Below are 24,779 nucleotides of genomic sequence, written 5' to 3' on the forward strand. Positions count from 1 at the left end.
TGGAACGCCTATAATGTTCAGGGCTGGTTTCATAGTCATGGCTTAGACCTAAGGCCACGCAATTGTCGCTGTAGTTCGAGCCCCAGTTCCAAGATGGCCGACACTGTGAAATACGTTACTATAGTGCGTTCGGTTATTAGTTCTGACCACTATAGTCGACTAGATACGAAAACCGAAGTTGGCCCTGTAGTGACGTCACACCTGACGCTGATCTCTCGGGAAGAGTTTGTAACGTCGTGTATTTTAATATATATTTTTTGATTCAATAGATTATCGGTTTTTAATATTTCTAATCTATAAACAGTGGATTCGTATTCTATCGTTCTCCATCCACGTTTGATTGTAGCTATTCTACCCACGTGACAGACTGAGGTTGTTTTCAGAACTTTCAAAATTCATTTTCTCAATAATGATTTTGTTTTTCTTTCGGTGCACCAGGGGGCGGGGGGAGAGGAGCGTTTATCTACAGTATCGAATCTTTACAAATACAAGTCGTATTTCAACGAGCTTCTCAAACCCTGAGACTATGAAATGATCGGTGCCACTCTGTAATAAAACAACTAAGGAACCGGTTCGTGTAGAGTCTATATCTAACCGTGAGTTATCTTGGGGATTCCCCGAACGGTATTTATTGAACATTCCTAAATCATGAATTTACCTGGTTGTCAATACTGAACGTATACGATACCGATACCGATATTGAGTTGGAAATCATCGATAAAAAATCAAGTGTGTTTAAAACTTTCCATGATGAGTTCATTACGAATTCTAGATATTTTAAGATTTAAATAAATATGTGCTCACATTGTTAGGATGGTCTTACAAATGTTTATGTCATTTTGCACTCGATAGTCGTGGTGCATTTGATTTAACTTTATTCCAACATTAAAAAACGACTTTATCATAATTCCTTTAGAGCCGATATTCAAACTGCCAAAAATAAACTTTCACTAGGTCATGAATTGATATTGCAGGACGATTTAATAGATAAAACATATATGAAAACGTGTTTTGTATATAGGGTTGAATTGTGGTAAAATGTTCGGCCGAATTCACTTCCTGGTTTTGCTGGTGTTACTGGTGAATACTGTATTTACTGGAGGAACCTCAGGTAAAATTATTTTCTATACTAAAATACAAAAATGGGCAAAAGAAATTGCTTTCTATTCTGTTGGCCAAATACAATAACTACAAAAAGGAACTGTGTCACTGTCAGGATTCAAACTATCAATTGTGGGGGGTGGAGAGCTCAGAGAAGAACTACAGAAAGAAACTCTGTCATTGTCAGGATTCAAACTATCAATTGTCGGGGGTGGAGAGCTCAGAGAAGAACTACAGAAAGAAACTCTGTCATTGTCAGGATTCAAACTATCAATTGTCGGGGATGGAGAGCTCAGAGAAGAACTACAGAAAGAAACTCTGTCACTGTCAGGATTCAAACTATCAATTGTCGGGGTGTGGAGAAGGCAGCATTTGGAAAGAACATTCTGTTTAAATAATTTTCTTCTTTTTTGTTACATCAGCCAAATGTTTTGGGAAGAGTTGTACTGGTTGGTTGTGCCATTGCAGTAATACAGCCGTAAAAGTATGTCCAATAAAGGATCAGAATGAAGGTGGCGCTTTAACGTGTCCAAATCCAAACACTGCATGTGAGTCTACAATAAAAACTCCACATCCCTGGACACCACCAGGATGGACCGGACCAGCTTGTCAAATCGGTAAGTTTTCTGTGTCAACTGTTTCTACTCCAGTTAGTTATTCTGAAATGCCCATATAAGGGAAAAACGGAAATAAGATTTATCATTGATGAATATGTCAGACATCCGTGCTGGCTGATTGTGTTCGGCTAGAGAAACGATAAAAAAATTCACCAAAAAGTTTGGTTTTATCGCGAGAGAATTCAAAACGTTTTGTTTTCTTGCGTGCGATAACAAAAAGTGGTCAATGTGAATATTGTTTCATCTAGCCCTTAGCCGTACCTTTTTATGTACGGTCCGTCTCAGCTACCATACATCCGGGACTGTTGTGACCCAACAAACTGAGACACAACATTTTATCCCGTTGAGAAAACAATATCCTTAAATACAATCGATTTTACTCACGCAAAAATGTTAATTTTATGTGGTTTTTGTTTTGTAGGAAACGTGGCTCGTGGTAAAACAGTTACAATGTCATCCACTTTCGGTGAGTCAACCGCTATCAAATGTACAGATGGACGGACAGTAGCTGACAGTGATACTTCCAGCAACGAACTATGTCACACTAATGCGGATCAAGACGCCTGGATTAGAATTGATCTCGGAACTCAATACGTGGTACATGAAGTTACACTTTGGGATAGATCAGGAGCGACTGGTTGCGACGCTGAGTGGAGTGAGTACAGACAACTTTTAATTTCTGAGTAGAGTATTTTACTCGTTCAAATCAAATCTGATAGAAAAAAAGTGAAACCATCAACTCGACACTCCTCGTTAGATAAGCCCGCTCTTGGTGAGAGATTCTTAAAATAAACCATTATTGGTGGATTCTAGCAACCACGTGTATCTATCGAATGACCGCGGTAGACACGGGTCGAACATGAGGCTGGACTCAGTTCGATAACAAGTGTCTGTCGTATCCATGGCGATATCGTTAGTTAAACCCAATTTGTTGAAATATTTTGATGCAACTTTACTTTATCAAAACTGCCGTAGAAAATATACGAATTTAACCGCTTCAAACTCGAATAGAATTTTTCTGCATCTGAAGCAATGGATGAAAATCTTTCATCAACTTTCCTAACTTCATGATGTATTATTGTCCTTCGCGATTTTTTGATTCTTTTAAATTTTTTCTCAGAAAAACGCGCGCGCAACCTGGAGATTCGAGTTGGAAGTTTAGCATCTAACCAGAAATGTGCTTACCAGGGCCCCCCTCTCTGTGGTAAACATGAAACATTAGAATGCAGCCCGGGTCCTGTAGTTGGACAATACGTTACTGTTCAACACAAGAACATTAGTAAGGCAGAGTATCTAAACCTGGCAGAAATAGAAGTTATCGGGTTCAAATATATCGGTAAGTTTTTCTTAACTATTTGATTAAAGTTGAGAGTATTGATATAGATTATGAATGAATCTTATTAATTTCTGAAATGACAATAGCTCATCTGTTTTCTGATTAAATAGGTTAAGTAGTGCGGGTGACGCATTACATCTATCCTCCTCACTAGTCGACGCCATTAATATCGCATTTTATTATATACCGTCTTTAAAATCACCTTTAAAATGTCTGTTTAGCGCCCGGTGATTGCAGTAAGGGATCGAACTCATTTGGATGTATGATTGAATGTTATCCATGTTACACCAGTGAAAGTTGTAACTATTTGAGTGGTATCTGTGAATCTGGCTGTTCACAGAATTACATCGGAAAGTGGTGCGAGTCAGGTATATTACGCTGAATCATAGATTCCTGGGAATCTCACTCAATATTCCCTAAATATAGTAACCAATATGAACTAATATATCTTGAATCAATTTTTCTATTTCAGAATTGAAGTTATTTTCGAATTTGACAAAATCTGTGCTGACAGATAACAGTGTAAAAGTCAGTTGGACAGCTTACTCGGGTTCTGTAGTAGATTCAGGACGTGGTACTGTCAGCGTTCAGTATCAAGTCGTTCATCGTAAGACATCAGAAAACACTTGGACTAATCAGGAATCTGCAGGAGTCCTTACACATCACACAATTACTGGTTTAACGCCTAATACCGGGTATAACATAGCTGTTAAACTACAGAAATTAGTGAACAGTCAACTTATATCAACTGCGAGTTTGACTAGTCCAATATTAACTATACAGACTTTGTGTGCAGGTAAAAACCCCTCATTCTTATAAACTCTTAATCATCAATTCAAAACATAGAATTGTGTTAAACATGTTTGTCTTACTGCAGGTCCATTAAACGGTCCTAAAGATGTTCGTGTGGTGTCCACAGCGGTCGAGGACAGTAACACGTGGCCCCAGACAACCAATCTGATACTTGCATGGACCGTAAGTGTGCCTCAACCAGAATTACATAAATTCACCTGATGCTCTGTTTATGCACCTTCTCTTTCACTGACACACGATACAAACTCACGACTAAACGAAATTAGATACGATTTAAACAGAGCAGTGAGTTGTATATAAACCCAGATGCCCCAAATTGGGACGACCAAACCAAATTCAAAACTCTTCTCACGGATAAAAAACTACATGGTCCAATTGGGGAATACATCTCTCGAGGCTTTGAAATCCTAGATACTGGTAGTTAATAAGGAACCACTGTTATCCCTATTATTGTTGTTATTGATGAAAATGTTTATGCTTTGTAAATACTACTTGTAAATACCACTCTGTACATCTCGACCCGAAATGGTGCAATCAGTACAATAAAGAGACTTTTGAATTGAATTTTGAATTGTAGTGAACTATTATTATGTTGCAGGCTTTAACTGCTGCAGAGTTACAGTGTGACGTCACTAAAGCTGTTTATCAAATCCAATATAAACAACTGAACGGACAAAAATGGACCACAACAGTGGCGCAACCTACCGGCCACACACTTACAGGACTAGAACCATATACTGATTATGAAATTAGAGTTGGTGTAAAGAATGACGTCACTCAGAAGTTTGTCTACAACAAAACTATAAATTACAAAACAGCGACTGCAGGTAATTCAGAAACGAAACGAGACGATCTTCTGAATTCCTGAAGGTTTCAAATATGAAACCAACAACGCGAAAAGTTCAGCGACCTTAGCAACTCGCTCAACAATCCAGTTTCCTAATAATCAGTATCTATGGTAATTACCCCGGTTAAGTAAATCGTCCATATCTTTATAACTTTCCATTTATTTCAGCTCCCGGGCCTGTGACGTCACTCACTGTCTCTCAGCAACAAACCGAGAGGGCCTTAAGAGTCACGTGGTCTGCACCCGATAAACCAAATGGAATTATCACTAAATACAGATTATGGTACAAACTTCTCAAATATAAAACTTGTCCGACTCAAGCACAGGGAGGTGAACCTAAAGAGGTTTCGCCCTCACCAAATACTGCTGTAGAACATGTATTCACTGGGTTAAAGCCTCATGCGGAATATGAAATCACGGTCTCGGCCGAAACCTCGGCTGGTGGCTTAGACTCAAACAAGAGGGCAGTTACCGGGACAACTCTTCAGTCTGGTTAGTTATGAAATTATCATATTGAAAATGTTATAAGTTACATTCTTTTTGAATTGTTTTAGAGTTTAATGAACATTTCCATGTTACAGCACCAACTGGTAAACCTGGCGTGGCTGATGTCACTGTTGAGACTATTCCAAATAGCAAAATCAAGATTGACACTTATATTGATATCAACTTCAAGGATTTGGCGTGTGAAAACCAGCATGGACCTGTCAAACATTATAGATACAAGTTACTGGAGAAAGATACGATGAATCTTGTTAAAGATGGAACAACACCGAATAAACAGTTCAGAATAGATAAACTGGTCCCGTTTACAGAGTATGAACTGACGTATAAGTGGGTGAACAGTAAAGGTTCCAGTAATGAATCTCTAAGTAAAATATTCACAACTGACGAAGCTGGTGAGTTTTTCAATATTCAACTCATTTTGACTTCAAATTTGAGGAAATTGAAAGAAGCATGTTTGAAAGTATTTATACATTTCAGTTCCAGGTGTACCGATCCCTGAAGCTCGATCAGCTGCTCCAAACAGTATCATATTCGCGTGGAGTTCTCCTGTTCCTCCGTTAGCAAGAATAACCAAATATGCATTTAAGTGTGGTAATTCAACTAAAAATAATTCGAAAATTCAGCAAATAACTACGGAGGATGTTGAACCCAATGATGTGCTTACAAAAACAGTGTCTGGACTCACACCAAACAAATGGTATGGTTGCAAGGTAGGTTTGAATTTATAAATCCTATATTTGGTAACAATTCAAAATTGAAACTGAAAATATGTTCATGAATATTTACAGGTTGTGGCACTAGGTAAAAAGGGTTGGGGAAATTGGAGTGAAATTGTTTACTTTTTGACGCAGGTCGGAAGTAAGTAAAACAATTTGTTGAAAATGTCAATTCACAGAACCGTGTTATAAATGTTTAATTTGTCTGTGGTGTTTATTTCAGTACCAGGACCTCCCGCTTCTCTCGACTTCTCATTCACAAGGGATACATTTAAATCAACATTGACATGGGCGTCACCAAACAGTCCCAATGGTGATATCACTAATTATCGGGTAGGAATAATGTTGTTCTGGCCAGCAGAGGGCACCACCTGCTCTATACCGTAACGTGTCTCCAATCTGTTTTCAGCTCACGTGTGAACCCATCAGTACAACTTCCACAACACCTTTACCAGACATAAAAACAGTTAATAAACCTACGATCGAAGGCTCCATCACAACTTTAGACATAACGACGTCACTGATACCTTTTACTCAATACAACTGCTCAGTTTTTGCCTCGACTAGTAAAGGTGAAGGGTCGCCAGCCAGTGTAAGCTTCTGGTCACCGGGTAAGTCGTTAAAACATATCAAAATTCAACCTTATGTCACGTGCAACTAGTTAAGTATTCAACTGATATTTCAGGAAAAATAACAATTCCTCAACTGGTTGTCAAGAAAGCAGCGGTAACAGACACGACTGTTACACTTCAAATAACACGTGTTAACACTGGTAACATTACGTAAGTGTCCTTCAGCCTTTTATCCATAGATAACGCATGCTTTTATAAAACAATATATTGTCTGATTTTCAGCGGTTACGAGGTGATCGTGAAGAAACACGATGGACCAATCAACCGTCGCCGGAAGCGCGCAGTCAACCAATCACAGTACGTCTCATACGGAGAAGCTAAACAGCGAGGATTATCAGTTTATATTACTGCAGTTCTACCACCGGAAGTGCCCTCTGAGTTTATAGTTGGTGATACACGTGACTATAGTGGTTACTTAAATGCTCCTCTAGAAACTGGGAAATCTTACAGTTTTATTTTAGGAATCATTGAGAATTATAACGGAGTGAGTTCATCTTGTCTCTAAATGTGAATTGTAGTTTCCAAATTTAAAATGACTTCAATAATTTGTTTTCAATTTTTCAGGAAACGTTTCGGCATTATCCGTCAATAGAACAGCAAGAAAGAATCATTGTTAAAACACCGTCTAGTAATGCAGGAATAATAGGTGGCGTTGTTGCAGTTGTTGTCATACTGATATTGGTTGCTGTTGTTCTAGTTATAATCTGGAGGTACGAATGATTAGCGGCCACCGTTTGATGACCACTATATCCATCTATTTGAGACAATAAAATACGTCCAATTCCTATGTTCCAGACGTGGATGCTTCAAACGTAGGAATAAGCAGAACAATTCTCCTGTTCCAATGAACAACATTATGCAAAATAATGGTGCAAGTGCAAGTCAAGCTCCTCCACCACTCCCAGCAGCTGTCAATCAGGGAACCGTCAATCAGGCGTTAGCAATGGGTACTGTGATTCAATAAGACGCACGTCTTTCTGTAATTCCTCCTTCTCCAAAATGAATTCGATTCTAGAATCTTATTTGCTCTATAGATGATGAAAATGAATACGAAGTGGTCGTAAGAGATGGTACCCTCATCAGCGAACTGTTGAACCATACGCTTAACAAGTCAGCGAACTCTTGGCAAGAAATGACTAAAGAATTTGAGGTAAATATAGAATATCAGTGGCAACCAAACGAGGTTAAGTCTTTAAGCGTGTGAGTTGAAATTTGACTAGAAAGTTCTGCATCTGCATGATATGTTACCGCCTATTGTATAAATGTTGCACCCATAGAGTCAGTTGTGAGTTGAATGGAGGTTGAATTAAAACATTGAAGATGAACCAAGAGTCAAACTTAACCATGAACTTGGACTCCAGATTGTTACAAACAGTTCCCAAAACGGTCAATAGGTTCATGATCGTCTCTGACTCTACGAAACAATCTGACTTAACTCCTGCCAGTAATCCAATAAGGTTTACTGTGTTTAAAAACCTTGAAAAGAAAAAACCTTGACTAACACCTAGGTCTCGTACACTCAAGACCAGCGTGCTTACTGTTAGTCCAACACGCCATTTGGCTCTCTCTCTGTCTGGTCAGTGGTTATACAACTTGAACTAATTGAATGATAACTATTTACAGAGCATACCCAAAACGATCAACGGGGCCAGCGTCAACGCATTCCTGAAGGCAAACTTCCATAAAAACAGATTCAAGAACATTATGCCCTGTAAGTATAAAGTAACTAAGAGGCAAATGTTGAAACACTGATATATTTATAGACTCATTCTATAAACTTTTATAAGTTGAATTGTGGAACTTCCTCACATAGCATTCATGGTTTTTACATGAGGCTTTTGGTATTTACAAACTAACATCTGCATAGTTTATGTCATTCTATTGAGTAAATGCTGTTGTTTTTTCCAGATGATTCGACTAGAGTTGTTCTGGAACAAATCGGTGACGATCCAACGTCAGATTACGTCAACGCCAATTATATTCGGGTAAATTATTCTCTTCGAGAAAATGAGGTGTCTACTGTTGTTGTTTCTGATGGTACTGTAGAACTGATAGGCAAGTTTTCTCTTGCTAATTATAGGGGTCGCAAGGTGATGAGACGTACATTGCGAGCCAAGGTAAGCTTTGAGTAATAAAGCTTTTGGTGATTCATATTTTGAAAATCATATATATTTCTTCGTGTTGTTAGCCCCGATTCCAAGCACTTTCATTGACCATTGGCGGATGATTTGGCAAGAGAAATGTCCGGCTATTATTGTACTCACTGATCTGACTGAAGGACAAGACAATGATAAGAAGGTACAGAAATACTTTTAGATGCTACTATGTAAACAAGAGAATTAGGAAAAATTAGTCTTTTCATATTCCAATTGCAGGTGAAGTGTCATTTATATTGGCCAACAAAACTGAATACAAAAGGTCGATATGGAGATATAACAGTGACAGTTGCAAAGAAAATGGAAAAACACACTGAACCTCCTACTTTTGTACATTTTCTATCAATTACAAAGGTATGATCATATCTTTATTCTAGAAAGTAAACCATGTCCGATGTTACCTTGTTCCACATATGTAAATAAACTGTCTCTCTCGATGCGTAACGTTAGATTTATTTTATAGCGTGGCCACAAACAAGCGCATAATCTAATAGTGTTTCACTATCGAGGATGGCCGGATCATGGTGTACCGTTCCCGGCTTCATCTGTTGTTCGTATGCAAGAGTTCATCAAACGGCGTCTCACCGAACAGAACCAGGGACCAATACTCATACACTGCAGGTAAAGTTTGAGATAGAGAACAAAGTCGAAACATACTTGTTACTGAGAAGCTTCCTATGTATAGTTCCACAACATTTGGTTCAGTTTCAAGACTCAAGAGTTCAAAACATTCATTTTTAAAGATTTGTCCAGGGCATAGGTCCCAAGGAATACCAGAAAGAACTGTCAATATATTGTAATTGGACTACGTTTTTTTTATGATATGGATGTTTGTAGTGCTGGTGCTGGAAGGACTGGTAGCTATATAGCTACAGAATATCTACTGAGACAGGCCCAAACTACTGGACGAGTCGGAATCTTCCCGCTGTATCGAAACCTGCGACAACAAAGACCAGAAATGATCCAGAACACGGTAAACCTTAATCTGTACTAACTGTCTTTCATTGCACGATCTAAAATCGAGAACTTCTCAAACATGTTGTGTTTTACTATCATTTACTGCAGAAACAGTACATTCTCGTGCACCAGATTCTACTGGAGGAACTGGTACTGGGACCGGTGGCATACCCGACCACGAGTTTCAGAGAATCATACGAGGAAATAAAAGCAATGCGTCCTGTATCTAGAAACGTATCTGATAAAATAGAGGAGCAATTTCTAGTACGTATAGAGTTAGATAAGCTGCCTGAAGAGAAATTCTTACATATAAGAAAAACTTGTCAAAATGTTATTTTAGATATACAAAGCATCTACTCCGATACAAGGTCCTGCCACGTTGGCGATTGCAAAGTTGCCAATCAACGTCAAGAAGACACGATACCAAGAAATACTTCCAGAAACCAAATATCAAGCGAGGATTTCCAACGAAAAAGAGTCGTTCATCAATGCTTCATTTGTACATGTGAGTGAAGCTAAACTATGATAATTGAGATCATCTTTACTGTCAGCTCTTTTCTGCATGATCATATATCAATATCTATAGTTAGAACCTGCACTAAAAAGACGCCATATTTCATAAATGGAAAAATATCACAATTGAGTTTATTGATCTTATATTTTCGAGATTTTTTCATTTTTCATTAATTTTATTCCGTTTCTGTAGATGGAATTTAAATGAATCTTGAAAATGTCCCATAAACAATATTATCATCATAATTGTGGGATATTTCATCATATCTACACTGAGTTAATATGGTTTTAATCCGTAATTTTTTCAAAACTCGATTATTCGGACAATTCATTGTTTTTACAGACGATCACTAATGACAACGTGTATATAGCTACACAAAGTCCGATGCCGAACACAATTACTGATTTCTGGCAAATGATCTTTAAATATAACTGTGAACGTATCGTTATGATGCATCAAGAACATCCGCACGATCCGGTAAGGCTTATTCCAAATGTCTCAAATTACGTATTTGCTTTCTGTCCATACGAATGTGTAGATGTATGTTTTACAAAATTTCCAGACTTATGCAAATTACTGGCCAACCGATGGTGTTATGCAATTTGGACCGTTCGAAGTTTCGTTGGAACAATCGCATACGATGCCAAACGAACAAGTCATCTATCGTGACCTCATACTACAGACTGACAATGTAAGTGCTATCCTACAAAAGTTCGAAAATAATATCAAGCCGTGAAGTATGAGTTGTTCTCGCTGGGATCTGATCCTCCCAAAGATTTATTTGAAAACGATTTTGATAGCAACCTTTCAGGGAAAGATGGCCGAATTTACAGAATCCCCTTAGACATTTCTATTTACTATCACCTGATCAAATCAATTTGATTTCTTTGCTTTCACAGGAATCGCGTCAGATTCGTCAGATCCAGTTTTTAGGATGGCCTGAGGATGAGTCGGTTCCTGATGTACAGAGTCTATTTGACTTCGTGCAGCTTGTTACAAAGGAACGCGTCACCAGTCCGATTGTTGTACATTGCATGTTCGTATCTTAGCAACGTCTAAGTCAATTATTCAAAAAACCATCACATATTTATTGATTATGCAAATTTACAGGGACAGCACAACGAGAACAGGGCTATTTTGTGCGGCATTAGAATTGATCACCAAGGCGCCATCTAGCGAAGAAATCGATATCTATCACTGTATTCAAAAGCTACGAATGACGCGACCTCAATTCATTCCAAATTTGGTAATTTCCTGATATTTTCTAGATATTCTGAATTGAGAACTTATAATGTTATTGATGTCTTTTGTTTATCTACGTATTTCAGGAACAATACAAATTCCTGCATGACCTGGTGATACTGTATTTCCAAGGATTCGAAACGTACGCAAATTTCGTGCCCTAATTAACATATAACGGAAGTCAGTTGCTCAAAGAAAGGAGATGGATAACATTATGTCATCATCTAACCATAAATGATATTCGTATTTAGCTGTGATATTTAGAAAGGAATTTTCTCATAATTTACCGAAACATTGCTAACAACTGACTGTATATAAGTTATCGTGCAGGTCCAGTTTCAAAAATCATACTCTTAATTTCGTAGAATAAACGATTCTATTCTAATCAAGTAATCCAGAAATCTGTTCGTCATAACCGTTTATGAGATGATTTATTTTCAAGTAAGATTTTTACAAAATTAATGAGTTAGGTAATACATTAAAGATGTAATAATATTAAATGAATGATAACCAATAGGAAATTAATGAAATTGTGTTACTTGGGAGGAAATTCTATACTAGTTGTATCCGATGAATCGTTGTATCTGAGTTTATTATGTTAAGGTTCACACTGTACAAAATAGAAGGCGTGTATTTTTACTGTTAACTAACTCAATCATATACTCGTTTAATGATACTGAAAACAAACTGTATCTGATTCATGAACTAATGAAAACCGATATGTTTATTCAGTTGACTCCAGGTTGGAGCTTACAGATGAGAGTCTTGCACTGAGCTTGGAATAATCATTTGATTACTCCAAGCACTGAGGTGGCTAATTCTCCAGAACGAGTTTTAGTGAATGCAAACATTTGTGAAGCACTACAGAATCGAGGCAACTTAAGCAGCAATCGAAATGAATTATTATCATATAGTTATAATTATCATAATTATTATCAGCATTATTATCATCAGTAAATGTTCATTATTATATAATTAAAATTGAAGTATTGAGAACTTGTCTATATATGGAACTGGGTTACAGACATCATATCGAAAATGTTTTAAGCTCAATCGGGTTCCTTGTGTCAAAGCCGCTCGTTCTAAAAGTTATAGAATTAGGTATATATCATTTATTCGTCTTTTTACAATTTTTGTTAACACGAATATTGAACTGTGATAACTATTTGCGCATGTGTTCATTATATATTTGCAATAAAAACCGCTTGCGAAATAAAAATATTTTAACGTTCTTAAATTTGTTTTGTTTTGTTTCTATTTTTTTGCTTAAGGTCGTCCAAAGCCTATTAGACTATTGTTCATTGTCACATGAAGTGCGCACACTGTAAGCAGCCAGCAGGACTCGAACCCACTTGCCATTCACCAGTGATTGAGTTTTTAAGATTTTCATTCCCAACACTTAACCTTCTGTCTTCTGCTTCATGAATGAAGTGACTTTGTGTCATAAGAAACTCATTTATTAAACTCTGGACCCAGTTTAACAGTTCTGAGTTAAGATTTGACTCTGAGTTAAATCATCGGAAATGAAATAATTTAGTAACTCTCGAGTTAACAATAACCCACAACTGTGGAATTGGGTCCTGAATATCAATAAATTGACATTGAGTTCACTATGAGAAAACTTGACAATATCAGCGCAAACAATACTGCAAATAGCGACCCCTTGTGGGTGAAAGAAGAGTTACAGTAACTGCCACTCGAACAACACTTTATCTCCTTCGTATAAGTGGGACCTTTAATCGTCTCCTCTACACAATCCGGGCTACATTTCCTCGTCATGAAGAAAGTACCGTCTCTTAGCGTAATCATTGATTACATGTTTACCCGACAAAATATAAATGGTACAAAAATTGATAAATTTGTGCCCGCATTGTTAACAGGATGGTCTTATTTTATGTCATTCATTACCCGCACCGGATAGTGGTGCATTCAACTTTATCTCACTGTTAAAAACAACTTTATAAAATTCCGAAAGAGCCGATATTCAAACTGCCTAAAAATAAACTTTCATTATTACACGGATCGATATTGCAGGAAGATATATAAAATAAAACATATATGAAAACGTGTTTGGTATATAGGGCTGGATTGTGCTAAAATGTTCGGCCGAATTCACTTCCTGGTTTTGCTGGTGTTACTGGTGAATACTGTTTTTACTGGAAGAACCTCAGGTAAAATTATAGTTTGTATTTTCTATTCTAAAAAGCTCTCAGAGAAGAACCACAGATCAATTGATTGGAGATGTTTAATTATATAATCTTGTTTGCCATTTCAGCAAAATGTTATGGGAAGAGTTGTACTGGTTGGGAGTGTCATTGCAGTAATACAACCGTGGACAAATGTCCAATAAATGGTCAGAACATAGATGGCGCTTTAGCATGTACAAATCCTAACACCGCATGTGAGTCTACAATAAAAACTCCATATCCCTGGACACCACCAGGATGGACCGGACCAGCTTGTCAAATCGGTAAGTTTTCTGTTTCAACTGTTTCTGCTCCAGTAAACCGGGGTCACTGGCTTTATATAACTGAACCCCGGATTTTTTTAGATTAACGGATTAACTAATCCATCGTGTGAATCGGCTTTGAAATGCCCATATAAGGGAAAAGCGGAAATAGAATTTTCATTATTGATAGAAAATGTCAAACATCCGGGAACTGCTGTGACTAAACAAACTGATATCAACAACGCATCAGATGAAATTATTCATCAAATAAAATGATTCTTATGAAAAATTATGAAATAAGTTCGATAATATTTGTTTTTTCACGTCGTCCTGGAAGTTGTTGTATCTACATCTGGTCAACTCTAATTCATTTTAATCGATACTGCTCAAAATGTGTTTTTTAGGTAACGTGGCTCGTGGTAAAACTGTTACAATGTCATCCACTCATCATCCGTCGTTTCCCGGTAGTAAATGTACAGATGGTCAGACGGAGAGTGGAATATGTCACACTTTAGCGGATAACATGGCCAAACCATAGAAGTTGCTTCTTTTGTCCATGTCTAAGAAGCTGTCACAGCTCAGCAACCGGGGAACTGCTGCGACTCAATAAACTGAGACCAACTAATTATTTCATCGCGTGATGAAAAAGTGTATCACAAAAACATAATCTATGTTTTTAAAATCGATTATATACAAAATGTGTTTTGTAGGTAACGTGGCTCGTGGTAAAAAAGTTACAACGTCATCCACTCACCCTGGATCACCCGCTAGTGAATGTACAGATGGCCAGACGGTAACAAGTGGTGGTGCTGAACTATGCCACACTAATGCGGATCAAGACGCCTGGATTAGAATTGATCTCGGAACTCAATACGTGGTACATGAAGTTACACTTTGGGATAGAACAGACGCGGCTGATTGCGACGCTGAGTGGAGTGAGTACAAATTATTATTAATTTCTCATATCATGATTGTTATATTGTTATTTCATGGATAGATCAGATGCGACTGGTTGCTCCGATAAAACGGTGGGGGGGCAGGTTTATAGGTTGCCATTAACTATCACAGGAGTTTGGCGATGGGCTTAGATCTTATTTCCGGGTTGTTGATAATCTCGCGAGAGTGGCGCTAAATATGAACTGCGAATAAATTCAAAATATCACAGAAATACCTTGTGTTTATATTGTTTATCTATCCGCTATAAAGTTCCGTTAAAAAATTGGTCGTTAAGGATCATTATCAGACGCAACGCTTTACTATATAAAATCAGTAGTTTTAAAATAAAAAAATAAAATCCAACCGATTAAACGGGGGGGGCAGGTTTATAGATTGGTATTAAGTACAACCCGGATATTAACTCATTTTTAAAGGGGTACCAGCTACTGCGGGAAGCGAGGATTCTCAGCGAAAGTCCGCTAGGATCGCTAGTGGCATTGGGTTGTGCCCTGCCTGTAACACCCTATGAGATGAGCTTCATATCATTTATAACTGCACTATGCTAAGTGATCTGCGTGATAATTCCATCCATTTATGTATATCCAGAAACTTCTAAATATGAAGGAATCCTACCCCACAAATAGCTAAATTTATCCAGTTAGGTTTAAGTTTATACAAATCCCTCCAGTGAATTGTGTATATACGTGTGATATATCTTGCTGTATATAATTCAATCTCTGTACATGTACTTGCTTTGCCTGTAAATAGTTTTACCGAAAATTAGATTTTAAATTTTGTTATGGAATCCTATTTTCTTTTGTCTGTATGCATATATGTATATAATTCTGTTCATGTTTTGAAAAGATTGGAGTAAAATAAATATCTCATCTTATCTTACCTCAATTCACTTCTACGTTTCAATTAAATTTGAACCGACTTTTCTGATTAGTGAATCAATGTTCAGTAAAATCTAAACGATACACTGAGTGAGATAGAAAATCTTATATCTATCCAATGACTCGTTTGATAATTTTCTTAAAACTCATTGAAAATGAACTTATTTTGACTACGAATAACCCGGTTTTGTAGCGCCATCTAGTGGTACCGGTATGCCGTTAAGTTAGCCCGGCTTTAAAGTTTATAACAGTCAATAAAACCAGTCGCAAATTATTCTCATTGATATCAAAACTGATAGAAAATAGAACAATTTCAACTTTCAACACGAAAAGTCTCGTTGAATGTAATCCCCGTTTAGATGAGATATATTCAGAACCAACCGATTTATTGATGGACTCTCGGAACCACAAATTTTGTGTATCAATCAAACATGAAGCTAGCCTCAGTTTGACAACAATGTGTCTGTGGTATCCATGGATTATATCTTTGAAAAAAACCTGTTTTATTGAGATATTTTTTAATTCAACTTTCTTTAACACAAAAAAGCAGATAAATATTGTTAATATCATTGATTATTTTGTTTGAGATCTGATGGATAAAGATAACAAATAATTTATTAGAATCGCTAATTAAACAATAACCAATTTAGATAAAAGACTCAAAATCAACAAATATTATCAATTGGTTCTAGGAGCGCCAAAATCGTGGTTCTACAGTTATACAGTTTTGTGGGTGAAGTTCATTGTAGATTCTATTAACAATGTGTCTGTTGTGTCCATGGATAAAAATTAAAGTCAAAAAATTATGAAGCTTGATTATTCCCTTCTAGGAAAGGGTGACGTGTAATAAACAAATCACTATGCTTCACTTGCATATATTCCATGTATCATTGTCCGATTTGCAATATTTTGAAGCTTTTTAATTTATTCTCAGAAAAACGCGCGCGCAACATGGAGATCCGAGTTGGAAATGAATATGGCACTAGTAAAAATATCTCTACATCTAACCCGATATGTGCTTACCAGGGCCCCGCTCTCTGTGGTAAACATAACACATCAGCATGCAGCGCGGGTCCTATAGTTGGACAATACGTCACCGTTCAACACAAGAACATTAGTAAGGTGGAGTATCTCGCACTGGCAGAAATAGAAGTTATTGGTTTCAAATATATCGGTAAGTTTTTCAAAACTAATCAATTAATGTCGTGAGATAATCAGAAATAGATTAATCATAATTTTTTGAAATGATATGACTCATCTCCGTTGTGAAGTTGAGAGTATTAAAATCACGAAAAGGTTTGTTATGAATTGGAAATTTCTCTGAAATGAAGATGCTTCATCTCTGTTTTCTTGTTAAGTAATGCGGGGACACATTACATCTTAAGAGATAAATCCACCACTGATAAATAATGAAGTCGATGCCATCATTATTGCGAACATCGTATCATCTTTAAATTTCTGTTTAGCACCCGGTGATTGTAGTAAGGGATCGAACTCATTTGGATGTATGATTGAATGTTATCCATGTTACAACAACAAAAGTTGTAACTATTTGAGTGGTATCTGTGAATCTGGCTGTTCACAGAATTACATCGGAAAGTGGTGCGAGTCAGGTATATTACAATGAATCAGAGATTCCTGGGAATCTCACTTCTTATTCCCAAAATTAACCAATTTTAACTAATATATCTCAATTCAATTTTTCTATTTTAGAATTGAAGTTGGTTTCGAATTTGGCAAAATCTGCGCTGACAGATAACAGTGTAAAAGTCAGTTGGACAGCTTACTCGGGTTCTGTAGTAGATTCAGGACGTGGTACTGTCAGCGTTCAGTATCAAGTCGTTTATCGTAAGATATCAGAAAACACTTGGACTAATCAGGAATCTGCAGGAGTCCTTACACATCACACAATTACTGGTTTAACTCCTAATACCGAGTATAAGATAGCTGTTAGACTACAGAAAGTAGTGAACAGTCAACTTGTATCAACTGCGAGTCTGACTAGTCCCGTACTAACTGTACAGACTTTGTGTGCAGGTAAAAACCCCTCATTCTAATAAACTCTCAATCAGAAATTCAAACAGAGTTGTGTTAAACATGTTTGTTTTACTGTAGATCCATTTAAAACAGTGCTAAGTATGCGGTTGCTGTCGTCATCAATTAGATATCAATTCATGAATCGTATAAGTTAAATTTGTCTGTGATCTTTATTTCAGTACCAGGACCTCCCGCTTCTCTCGACTTCTCATTCACAAGGGATACAATGAAAACTACATTGACATGGACACCACCAAACAGTCCAAAATGTGACGTCATAAATTATCGGGTAGGAAATCTCTTGTCCTGACCAGTAGAGGGCACCACCTGCTCTATACTGTAACATGTCTCCTATCTGTTTTCAGCTCACGTGTGAACCCATCAGTACAATTTCCACAACACCTTTATCAGAGATAAAAACAGTCAATAAACCTAGAATCGAAGGCTCCATCACAACTTTAGACATAACGACGTCACTGATACCTTTTACTCAATACAACTGTTCAATGTTTGCCTCGAATAGTAGAGGTGAAGGCTCACCTGCCAGTGTAAGCCTTAAGCCAGGTAAGTCGTTAAAATATCAACCTCAAGAGTAACCATTGATGTCACGTGTCACCAGGTAAAGAACTGATATTTCAGGTAAAATAACGATTCCTCAACTGGTTGTCAATAAAACAGCGGTAACAGACACGACTGTTACACTTCAAATAACACGTGTTAACACTGGTAACATTACGTAAGTGTCCTTCAGCCTTTTATCCATAGATAACGCATGCTTTTATTAAACGATATATTCTCTGATTTGCAGCGGTTACGAGGTGATCGTGAAGAAACACGATGGACCAATCAACCGTCGCCGGAAGCGCGCAGTCAACCAATCACAGTACGTCTCGTACGGAGAAGCTAAACAGCGAGGATTATCAGTTTATATTACTGCAGTTCTACCACCGGAAGTGCCCTCTGAGTTTACAGTTGGTGATACACGTGACTATAGTGGTTACTTTAATGCTCCTCTAGAAACTGAAAAATCTTACAGTTTTATTTTAGGAATCGTTGTCAATTATAACGGAGTGAGTTCATCTTTCAATGTGAATAGTTAGTTTCCAATTCGAAAATGACCTCAATGATTCGTTTTCAATTTTTTAGAAAACGTTTCGGCATTATCCGCCAATAGAACAACAGCAAGAGAGAATCACTGTTAAAGCACCGTCTAGTAATGCAGGAATAATAGGTGGCGTTGTTGCAGTTGTTCTCATTCTGTTATTGGTTTCTGTTGTTCTAGTTATAATTTGGAGGTATGATTGAATACCTGGCGACCTCTGTGATATTTTAATGACTCCTCTGTCAATTTCTGACAATAAAACATTTCCGATTCCTATTTTCCAGACGTGGAGGCTTCGAACGTTGGAATAAGCAGAACAATTCTCCTGTTCCAATGAACAACATTACACAAAATAATGATGCTAGTGCAAGTGAAGCCCCTCCCCTGCTGCCAGCAGCTATCAATCAGGCGTTAGAAATGGGTACTGTGATTCAATAAGACGCACGTCTTTCTGTAACTCCTCTCTCTCCAAAATGAATTCGATTCTAGAATCTTATTTGCTCTATAGATGATGAAAATGAATACGAAGTGGTTGTTAGAGATGGTACCCTCATCAGCGAACTGTTGAACCATACGCTTAACAAGTCAGCGAACTCTTGGCAAGAAATGACTAAAGAATTTGAGGTAAATAGAGAACAATGTCATTGAGAGACAAAAAAGTGAAATGATTAAACCTCCCAGGTCCCAGAATGATGACGAACAGTATCTAAATGTGTCGAACCAAGTTTTAACGAGAACTGACAGAAAATTTAGTATGCGACTGAACTCACTGGGAATCGAACCCGGGTCTGGTATACTCTAGGCCAGCGCGTTACCCATCAGACCAAGAGAACACACGTGCTGGTAGATGTTTAATACAGGTTTTGGTGTTTCTATGATTACCACATTTACAGAGCATACCCAAAACGATCAACGGGGCCAGCGTCAGCGCATTCCTGGAGGCAAACTTCCATAAAAACAGATACAAGAACATAATGCCCTGTAAGTATAAAGTGACTAAGAGGCAAATATTGAAACTCTGTGTTTTGTGTGTGAACAAATTCAATATATCTATTCATATTATCAATTTTCATAAGTTCAATATTGTTATATTAATTTTTAATATAAGTTTAATATTTATCATTCCTCACTGAAAATACATGGTGTTTTTGGTATTTAGTAACTATTGAATACACCTATATCAGTTTATGTCATTCTATTGAGTTTGAATTTTGTTGTTTTTCCAGATGATTCGACTAGAGTTGTTCTGGAACAAATCGGTGACGATCCAACATCAGATTACATCAGCGCCAATTATATTCGGGTAAATTATTCTCTTCGAGAAAAGGAGGTGTCTACTGTTGTTGTTTCTGATGGTACTGTAGAACTGATAGGCAGGTTTTCTCTTGTTTTGCAGGGGTCGCCAGGTGACGAGACTTACATTGCGAGCCAGGGTAAGGTGAAGTTTATGGAGCTTGAAGTGATTCATGTTTTGAAAAACCTTAATGTTTGCTTTCTTACTGTTCTTAGCCCCAATTCCGAGCACATTCAACGACCATTGGCGGATGATTTGGCAAGAGAAATGTCCGGCTATTATTGTACTCACAGATCTGACTGAAGGACAAGACAATGATAAGAAGGTACAAAAATACTTTGATATGCTGACGTGTAAACAGGAGAAATTGGAAAAATGTGTCTTTTCTTATTCCGATTGCAGGTGAAGTGTCATTTATATTGGCCAACAAAACTGGATGAAATAGGTCGATATGGAGATATAACAGTGACAGTTGCAAAGAAAATGGAAAAACACACTGAGCCTCCAGCAGCGGTACATTTTCTATCAATTACAAAGGTATGATCATATCTTTATTTTAGAGAGTGGACCATGTCCGATGTTACCTTGTTCCACATATGTAAATAAACTGTCTCTCTCGATGCGTAACGTTAGATTTATTTTATAGCGTGGCCACAAACAAGCACATAATCTAATAGTGTTTCACTATCGAGGATGGCCGGATCATGGTGTACCGTTCCCGGCTTCATCTGTAGTTCGCATGCAACGATTCATCGAACAGCTACTCACCGAACAGAACCCGGGACCAATACTCATACACTGCAGGTAATCTATCAAACGAAATAGTGAACATAGTCTAAACCTACTTGTTACTGAGAAGCGTCCTAGGTTTAGTTCAACGGTATTTCCTTTAGTTTGACTCAAGAGTCCAGAATATTCATTTCCAACGTTTCTAGCAAAATATTTCTCCAGGGTATAGGTCCCAAGGGATACCAGACAGAACTGCCAATATATTGTAATTGGACTATGTATTTTTGTGATATGGTCCTTTGTAGTGCTGGTGCTGGAAGGACTGGTAGCTATATAGCTTCAGAATATCTACTGAGACAGGCCAAAACTACTGGACGAGTCGGAATCTTCCCGCTGTATCGAAACCTGCGACAACAAAGACCAGAAATGATCCAAAATATGGTAAACCTTTGAGGAGAATCATATCACGTTTTTCAAAGTCCAAAACTTCTACAACATGTTGGTTTATTGTTTTCTGCAGAAACAGTACAGTCTCGTGCACCAGATTCTACTGGAGAAACTGGTATTGGGACCAGTTGCATACCCGACCACGAGTTTCAGAGAATCATACGAGGAAATAAAAGCAATGCGTCCTGTATCTAAAAACGTATCTGATAAAATAGAGGAGCAATTTCTAGTACGTATAGAGTTAGATAAGCTTCCTGAAGAGAAATTCTTACATATAAGAAAAACTTGTCAAAATGTTATTTTAGATATACAAAGCATCTACTCCGATACAAGGTCCTGCAACTTTGGCGATTGCAAAGCTGCCAATCAACGTCAAGAAGACACGATACCAAGAAATACTTCCAGAAACCAAATATCAGGCGAGGATTTCCAACGAAAAAGAGTCGTTCATCAATGCTTCATTTGTACATGTGAGTGAAAAATCCAAACAATGTTTGAGATCATCTTTACTGTCAGCTCTTTTCTGCATGATCATATATCAATATCTATAGTTAGAACCTGCACTAAAAAGACGCCATATTTCATAATGGAAAATATCACGTTTGCATTGATAAAGTTTATCGATCTTACATTTTCGAGATTATTTCATTTCATTAGTTTTATTCCGTTTCTGTAGATGGAATTTAAATGAATCTTGAAAATTTCACATAAACAATATCATCATAATTGTGGGATATTTCATCATATCTACACTGAGTATATATCGGTTTTAATCCGTCATTTCATCATAACTCGATTATTCGGACAATCTATTGTTTTTACAGACGATCACTAATGACAACGTGTATATAGCTACACAAAGTCCGATGCCGAACACAATTACTGACTTCTGGCAAATGATCTTTAAATATAACTGTGAACGTATCGTTATGATGCATCAAGAACATCCGCACGATCCGGTAAGGCTTATTCCAAATGTTTCAAATTACCCATTTGCTTCCTGTCCATACAAATATGAATATGATCGTGTATTTTTCTAGACTTATGCAAATTACTGGCCGACCGATGGTGTAATAACATTTGGACCGTTCGAAGTTTCGTTAGAACAATCGCATACGATGCCAAACGAACAAGTCATCTATCGTGACCTCATACTACAGACTGACAATGTAAGTGCTATCCTACAAAAGTTCGAAAATCTTATCAACAGAAGATGTAGAAGTATGAGTTGTATTTCTGTTAAAATGGGGAGGTACTCGCTGAGATCTGAATTTCCAGATTTACCACAGCTGATAATGATCTCGATAGCATCCTTTCAGGCAAAGATGGCCGATACAGAATATCCGGCATCTCTGTTATTTACCATGACCTGATCAAATCAATTTGATTTCTTTAAATTCACAGGAATCGCGTCGGATTCGTCAGATCCAGTTTTTAGGATGGCCTGAAGATGAGTCAATTCCTGACGTACAGAGTCTATTTGACTTCGTGCAGCTTGTTACAAAGGAACGCGTCACCAGTCCGATTGTTGTACATTGCATGTTCGTATCTTAGCAACGTCAGTAAATTATTCAAAACAATATCACATATTTTAACGATTATGCAAATTTTACAGGGACAGCACAACGAGAACAGGACTATTTTGTGCGGCATTTGAATTGATCACCAAGGCGCCATCTAGCGAAGAGATCGATATCTATCACTGTATTCAAAAACTACGAATGACGCGACCTCAATTCATTCCAAATTTGGTAATTTCCTGATATTTTCTATATATTCTGAATTGAGAACTTATAATGTTATTGATGTCTTTCTTTTATCTACGTGTTTCAGGAACAATACAAATTCCTGCATGACCTGGTGATACTGTATTTCCAAGGATTCGAAACGTACGCAAATTTCGTGCCCTAATTAACATATAACGGAAGTCAGTTGCTCAAAGAAAGGAGAAGGACAACATTATGTAACCATTTAACCAAAAATGATATTCATATTTAGAGAGGAATTTCCTAATTATTATTTATGGAAACATTGTTAACAACCTACTTTAAGTCAAGAGGTTTTTTGGTGCAGGTCCTGTTTCACAAACCATACTCTGAATTTCGTATAAACAAGTTTCTATATGGCATTCATTCATAAATTCTTCTATGGACCCGGTGTCCGAAATATAGTCTTATTGCCATTATCATCATTATAACAATCAGTAATTACATGTTATTAAAAAACTTGGGGAAAACCCGTGGAATCCACTGCCAATATTCGATTCATTGCACATGAATTGAGTGCAGCATTTTTAAGTTGCCTATAAATATATATGGTATCTATATGATCACTAATAGCTGTAGAGACCATATCGGATCTCTTGACCTGTGCCCGTGGACACTGGGTCCATTGATCGCTTAATGAAGAGAGTCTTGTTCTCGTCGAGGCCCCGGTAACAGAACTATAGATAGCAAACAAACATGTTGAGTAGTTTAATTGCCCGTGAATCAAGTTTGATTATTTCATAATGTTTGTATTGAAGATCTGATCTGATGCAGCAGGAAACAAATAGGAAACAAATATGTAGATTACATTTTAATCGCCCATGAATTTACTGTGGACATTTCCTGTCCAAAAGAAAAAACAAATGCATTTAATCTGAAGTACATATCTCTCTCCACACGGGAGTCGAATCTCTGATCTGCGTGCGCTGCTTACAATGCACACGTGATGTGTCGTCGCAGTCACGTGATCTCACAGTCACGTGAGATCCGTGCGACGTCGAAAAATGATCGTAGAAAAATGTATTAGGCTCAATCAGGCTCCCTTTTATAAACATGTATATGTATCATAGCCATGGTTTGAGAGTTAAATAATTAAGTTTGTTTTATTTATTCGAGTTTTTTTTAAACGTTTTAAACTTTTGTTAATGCGAAAGATAACTGTTAACTATTTGTGCGTGCATGTGTTCGTTAAATATTTGGAATAAAAACTGCTATTAATAAAGAAAATGTTTTAAGCGTTTCTTTTCGAGGATTAAAAAAAAATTAGGCTAAAGCTGCTGCAAAAAGAGTGAAGTCACTTTATATTGACCTGAAAAATACTGTGAAAATGATACAGTAATTTCGATGTCGACAGTTTATAGAGTTTACTATGAGAAAACTGGACTCGTGCAAGCAGACACTATCAGCGCAAACAGTACTGCAATAAGCGACCCCTTGTGGGTGAAAGAAGAGTTACAGTAACTGCCACTCAAAGAACACTTAATCGGATCATTAACTTATGTATTGAGATTCAAGGTCACACGACTGTTTTTTCTGTTAAATGATCTCAAGTATATTACATGTACGTGTATTATCAACTTGTATTTTTATATGTACAATTATTAAAATTAGTGTTATCTCCTCGAGGTAATTAGCTTCGCTTTATTTTTCAAAATTGTCCGATATTTTATATCTCCCAATAAAAC

At 37.2% G+C, this 24,779-nt stretch overlaps 2 protein-coding genes across 3 annotated transcripts; both read left to right on the plus strand.

The window, feature by feature from the left end:
- The first annotated feature begins 1,036 nt into the window (after positions 1-1,036).
- On the plus strand, positions 1,037-24,301 carry LOC141913984 (receptor-type tyrosine-protein phosphatase kappa-like). Of its 2 annotated transcripts, none has more exons than XM_074805220.1 (33): positions 1,037-1,111; positions 1,524-1,718; positions 2,140-2,373; positions 2,839-3,054; positions 3,276-3,422; positions 3,527-3,850; positions 3,932-4,029; positions 4,466-4,694; positions 4,883-5,206; positions 5,296-5,613; positions 5,699-5,931; positions 6,010-6,079; positions 6,161-6,270; positions 6,347-6,548; positions 6,623-6,719; positions 6,792-7,053; positions 7,134-7,279; positions 7,365-7,516; positions 7,604-7,719; positions 8,193-8,280; positions 8,478-8,554; positions 8,650-8,686; positions 8,758-8,867; positions 8,945-9,079; positions 20,799-20,956; positions 21,187-21,322; positions 21,402-21,557; positions 21,634-21,798; positions 22,153-22,287; positions 22,369-22,497; positions 22,733-22,869; positions 22,944-23,079; positions 23,162-24,301. In XM_074805220.1, the coding sequence occupies exons 1-33, from the start codon at positions 1,039-1,041 to the stop codon at positions 23,237-23,239; spliced, it is 5,223 nt and encodes a 1,740-aa protein (XP_074661321.1). In that variant the 5' UTR covers positions 1,037-1,038; the 3' UTR covers positions 23,240-24,301. The 2 variants fall into 2 exon arrangements, with proteins under 2 accessions (XP_074661321.1, XP_074661320.1); XM_074805219.1 differs by lacking the exons at positions 20,799-20,956; positions 21,187-21,322; positions 21,402-21,557; ... (4 more) ...; positions 22,944-23,079; positions 23,162-24,301 and adding exons at positions 9,189-9,346; positions 9,563-9,698; positions 9,791-9,946; ... (4 more) ...; positions 11,307-11,442; positions 11,525-12,660.
- LOC141913986 (uncharacterized) lies at positions 13,537-19,279 on the plus strand. The gene is made up of 10 exons (XM_074805222.1): positions 13,537-13,609; positions 13,714-13,908; positions 14,598-14,822; positions 16,654-16,893; positions 17,186-17,332; positions 17,433-17,756; positions 17,936-18,045; positions 18,122-18,320; positions 18,903-19,051; positions 19,143-19,279. The coding sequence occupies exons 1-9, from the start codon at positions 13,537-13,539 to the stop codon at positions 18,956-18,958; spliced, it is 1,569 nt and encodes a 522-aa protein (XP_074661323.1). The 3' UTR covers positions 18,959-19,051; positions 19,143-19,279.
- Positions 24,302-24,779: the final 478 nt, after the last annotated feature.

The sequence above is a fragment of the Tubulanus polymorphus genome, chromosome 12 (genome assembly GCF_964204645.1).
Source record: "Tubulanus polymorphus chromosome 12, tnTubPoly1.2, whole genome shotgun sequence".
Lineage (NCBI taxonomy): Eukaryota > Metazoa > Nemertea > Palaeonemertea > Tubulaniformes > Tubulanidae > Tubulanus > Tubulanus polymorphus.

Bases quoted from the DNA above. Each gene is read 5' to 3' on its own strand.
- LOC141913986 (XM_074805222.1), top strand. From the start codon at position 13,537: ATGTTCGGCCGAATTCACTTCCTGGTTTTGCTGGTGTTACTGGTGAAT. The intron at 13,909-14,597 runs GTAAGTTTTCTG...TGTGTTTTGTAG, and splicing joins CGGACCAGCTTGTCAAATCG to GTAACGTGGCTCGTGGTAAA. The intron at 14,823-16,653 runs GTGAGTACAAAT...ATTTATTCTCAG, and splicing joins TGATTGCGACGCTGAGTGGA to AAAAACGCGCGCGCAACATG.
- LOC141913984 (XM_074805220.1), top strand. From the start codon at position 1,039: ATGTTCGGCCGAATTCACTTCCTGGTTTTGCTGGTGTTACTGGTGAAT. The intron at 7,720-8,192 runs GTAAATATAGAA...AACTATTTACAG, and splicing joins AAATGACTAAAGAATTTGAG to AGCATACCCAAAACGATCAA. The intron at 23,080-23,161 runs GTAATTTCCTGA...TACGTGTTTCAG, and splicing joins CTCAATTCATTCCAAATTTG to GAACAATACAAATTCCTGCA.